The 4458-nt window shown below is 43.1% G+C and overlaps 1 protein-coding gene across 1 annotated transcript; it reads left to right on the forward strand.

Annotated features, from left to right (window-relative positions):
* Positions 1-2376: 2376 nt before the first annotated feature.
* On the forward strand, positions 2377-4216 carry LOC125537644 (uncharacterized). The gene is made up of 4 exons (XM_087544074.1): positions 2377-2663; positions 2764-3034; positions 3231-3329; positions 4053-4216. The coding sequence occupies exons 1-4, from the start codon at positions 2594-2596 to the stop codon at positions 4165-4167; spliced, it is 555 nt and encodes a 184-aa protein (XP_087400200.1). The 5' UTR covers positions 2377-2593; the 3' UTR covers positions 4168-4216.
* The last annotated feature ends 242 nt before the right edge of the window (positions 4217-4458 follow it).

Consider the following 4458-nt stretch of genomic DNA (forward strand, 5'->3'; position numbering starts at 1 on the left):
GTCCCAGGCTAGATCCTATTGGGCGCCTTAAGCGCCGGATTTAGGGAAATCCCCTAACCGGCGCACACCCCCCTCTCCGCCTTGGGCCAGCCCACACTCACTTTTTTTTCTATTCTATTAAAGTTCAAAAAAGATGTGCCCAACTAGTTTCAAACTCGAGATCTCTAGGTAACGTACAGAGAGAGGCAACCAAGAGACTACGATAGCAGTAGTGATGACTTTAGGCATGGCTTTATTCTTAGTTAAAAACGCAGTGGTTTCTTTCTTTTGTTTTTTTTCTTATTTGTTTTGGCCGGCTTTTCTTCCTTTTTCTCTTTCTCTTTCCTTTTCCGTTTCTTTTCTTTTTACAAATCAAGAAAGCTAACTTCCAGTCGACTGGAAGTTAGCGACAGATTCACATGATTCTGGAGCCGCTCGATCCGCTTCTGCTCTCGCACGATCCCTTCCCGATTTCCTCGCGCCCAGAATCTTCTCCCGTGATTATAGGACAGTTTCAATTATCATTAAGGAAATATGTTATTTTTTTAAATCAAGACTTTTCTTAAATTCGCAAAACCTTTTGAAATTCGTGATTTTTTTCATTTCTGCTAAATGCATGAACTTTTTTCTTCAAATTCATGATTTTTTATTTAAAATTGATAAACTTTTCTTCAAGATTGATGAACTTTTTTCAAGATCGATGAACTATTTTCCAAATTCTATGAACTTTTTTCAGATTTGATGAACTTTTTTTTAGAATCAACAAACTTTTTTCAAATTCGATGAACTTTTTTTAGATTTGATGAACTCTTTTTTAATCGATAAACTTTGTTTCAAAGTCAATGAACCTTTTTCAAATTCGATGAACTTTATTTAGATTGGATGACCTTTTCACAGAATCGATGAACTTTTTTCAAATCCGATGAACTCTTTTGAAAAAGATGGATGAACTTTTTCCAAATTTGATGAACTTTTTTTAAACATCAATGAACTGTTTTTTAAAATTCATAAGCTTTTTTCAAAATTTGATGATCTCTTTTTGTTTAAAAAATCAACTTTTCCAAATTGTTTTCAAATAATTCACAAATCTAATAAATAGAGCGCATAAATTGGTTCTTAAAACTTTCGCGGCCATTGTAGTCGTGGCGCTTACAGGCTGTAGTGGTTAAGAAAAATGTTCTTGTGTTGCGCCTTCAAGGCGCGAGTTCCAGTCCTTGTAGCCACACTTTTTTGCGTGATTTTTTCGCGAGGCATTTTTCCTTCTACTGCACGTGGTGGGCTGGCCCATGAGGTGCGGTGCGTGGGCGCCAGCTACCTGTTCGGGCGCTTAAGGCGCCAAACAGGAGCTCTCCAAATTCTAAAAATAATAAAAAGGAGCACTCCACAAATAGACGGAGAGAGATTGAATGTGTTTTCCTTATGGGCCAAACAGGTGTATTGAGCCCATTTAGACAGCCATAGGACTCTACACAAACCCTAAAATTACGTGTGCTCTAATCATTCCCCCTCCCCAACACCACACTACGCCGCCGCCAACCACCTCCCCACATCCTCCACGCCGGACAGCCTAGGTCGGACAGGAGATGAACAAGCTGTTGGCGCAGATGCTGGGGAGCATCTTCCTCTGCCTCCCCGACCCAGCCGACCTCGGCCGCACCTCGGTCGCCTGCAAGTCCTTCCGCGACCTCATCGCTGACAGCTACTTCCGCCGGCAACACCGCAAACGCCACACCTCGCCCCTCCTGGGCTTTGTCGACAAATTCGGCGACTTCCACCGCGCCATCTCGTCGCACCCCTCCGCGCCGGCAGCCAAGCCCGTCGACAACGCCTGCGACTTCTCCTTCTCCTTCCCCCCGAGGACGGAGAGCATCATCTATGGTGTCGTGGATATCCGCGAGGGTCGCGTCATCCTCGCCACAGTGAATGAGGTGTTTGGTGAGGAGTACGTGGTGTGCTACCCCTTGCACCGCACGTATGTGGTTCTCCCCAAACTCACCGACGCTGTGACATCCAAAAGAAACATTTTCTTAGCCCCACCGATGCCGGAAACTGTTGTTGACAAGGATGGGTAGACAGCCTTCAGAGTGATTAGGATGGCGCCGAGAGGAGACCATTTTGATACCCATGTCTTCTCTTCCTGGACTTGTCAGTGGGAAGCCCGTCCATCTGTAATCTGGAGGGGTCTTGTTGGCTCCCATTTGTTTACTCTGCCAGGGATGGTTAACCACTGCCGTGCACAATATGCTCACGGCCGCTTCTACTTCATATCTAATATCAATAGATGGGAAACACTGGTTCTTGACCCCATGACAATGGATTTTTCTACTGTTGATGGCCCCCCGTGGACAGAGTTTGTGATGAAGACATATGTATCGTGGAGGCAGATGAAGGCAGTCTCGGGATGTTTCTAACGTACCAAGACTATGACACAAGCAAGATCATTTATTGGCAAAGTGAAGGTGATATTTCCGGACCATGGCGGGAAGAGAAAAGAATTGCTGTAGGTGACATGTGCAGAGTTTTTTCTTCCGAAGGGAGACATGTATTTGGATATGATACTATTGCATGTTTCTGATTGGCTGCCAAAGCATTGGAGCTCGAGAGGGTATGTTACATGATTCTGGATGAGGCGTACCCATATAGCAATCTTCCACTACCGTACGCATTACCCACCGTGGCATCAGGTCAGCTTCATAGTAATTCATACTAGTAAGCTTCATAATGTATCCTAGTTACCTCCTTTCCATTCTTGTCTAAAGACTTCCTGTTTGTTCTTTGTTCCAGGCCCCAAAGAGACGCAGCAGACCAGAACGATTGTTGAGGAGATGGAGGACGCTCAGGAGATGGAGGACGACGAGTACCCATTCCAGGACCTTGCAGTGGATTTTCAGTTACTAGAAGAGGAGAACGACAACGACGACGACTTCTTGTCAGAGCCTACAGTGACTTTTGAGTTAACAGTCGAGGAGACAAAGAAGCAGGTGGCCGCCTCCATTGGACACTCGAATGTCTGGAACTCGCACCCAAATAACTACGGCTCCGGATCCATGGTTTGGTTATAATCCCCTCTCTCTAGCACCTACATACCGTGCCCTGTCTTAGATTGGTAGTAAGAGGCGGTTTCTCTATGTACGTGTAGATCCGCGGTGCAAGCTGGTCGGGTTATCTTGTGTTTGAGATTCAAGATTTACGTGCCTTGTATTATTTGATGAGTTTGTGACGAGTTGCGGCTTGGGTTTTTGTTGTTGCAGCCGTGTCTGTGGCAACTCACATGGCCTGATCCGCAAGTACGGGCTGATGTGCTGCAGGCAGTGTTTCCGCAGCAACGCAAGGACATTGGCTTCATCAAGGTATGCGGCAGCCACACCGTTGGTGGATTTCCTGAATCCCATGCCTGAATTTTATATCGGCCGAGCGATAGTTTATGTCACTCCATGCTTGCTTTGCAATGTTACATGATTTGTCAACAAGGCTTCTCTGTATGGTGAACTAGTTTAATTTGTTGTAGACCACCACCAGGTAAGGTAGCATGGACTATTACGTAATGTTTGATATGGCATGTTAGATTCACTTGTTCAGGATAGATGCATGTGCTGCTCCCCTCCTCCAATAATCTTCCTGGTCAACTTTTGCAATCATCACCTCATGTTCTGCCTTATAATATTGTCATCTCTTTGATCTAAACTCATGAATCATTAAACACCATAAGTCATCTTAGGACCGTTGCTGCAACTATCTTCATGACTTTGGTACAAAGCACTATTTTGTTGTTCCCACATACATGGAATGCATTGCAATAGTATGTATATCCATTAAGTAGGTATATATACATATCCTGAGTAACTGTAATGTACTGGAGTATGGAGATGATTGAACTTTGGAAGGATATTGTTTCCCTACCTATTTCTGATTAATTGTAGATTTTATGCTTGAATTCATAGGTTTGGGTAAATTATGTTTCTGTTCTGATGCATTTGTTTTTACTGTACATCTCTTTTATTTCCGAATACCTGAATGTTCATGTTGTGCACAGATTAATTTTAGATTACTGAATGTACACTCTTGTTTCGCAGTACCGTTAAGATTGGAAACCTCAAAAGGAAGCATGGAGTAGGATGTCATTGTCAAAGTGTGTTGATTCATAAGGACTATCTGTATTATATATTATGTAATGAACTAAATATTTGAATCAGAGTAACAAACCTTTGAAACTATGCTGCCGACTTCTGCTTGAGCATGTGAATCAGATAATTCTGTTGCTATTGTGTCTCGTTATGTTTTTTTGTTTTGTTCGTGAAATCTAATTACACTTCGATTTGATGCTACATTTGCACTCAACAGGTTCATATCCATGCTTTTGTCTGTTGTTCCTGAAACAGTATCAGCTCAACTTTGCTTGTTGTCCTAATTTTGTATGATCTTCTACTGAATTCTGTTAATGGCCTGCCATCATTGTTTATGATTTAACAGACTCGTGTC

This window comes from Triticum urartu, chromosome 2A (genome assembly GCF_056163025.1).
Source record: "Triticum urartu cultivar PI428250 chromosome 2A, HENAU_Tu73, whole genome shotgun sequence".
Classification (NCBI taxonomy): Eukaryota; Viridiplantae; Streptophyta; class Magnoliopsida; order Poales; family Poaceae; genus Triticum; species Triticum urartu.

Bases quoted from the DNA above. Each gene is read 5' to 3' on its own strand.
- LOC125537644 (XM_087544074.1), top strand. From the start codon at position 2,594: ATGATTCTGGATGAGGCGTACCCATATAGCAATCTTCCACTACCGTAC. The intron at 2,664-2,763 runs GTCAGCTTCATA...TCTTTGTTCCAG, and splicing joins ATTACCCACCGTGGCATCAG to GCCCCAAAGAGACGCAGCAG. The intron at 3,035-3,230 runs GTTATAATCCCC...TTGTTGTTGCAG, and splicing joins GGCTCCGGATCCATGGTTTG to CCGTGTCTGTGGCAACTCAC.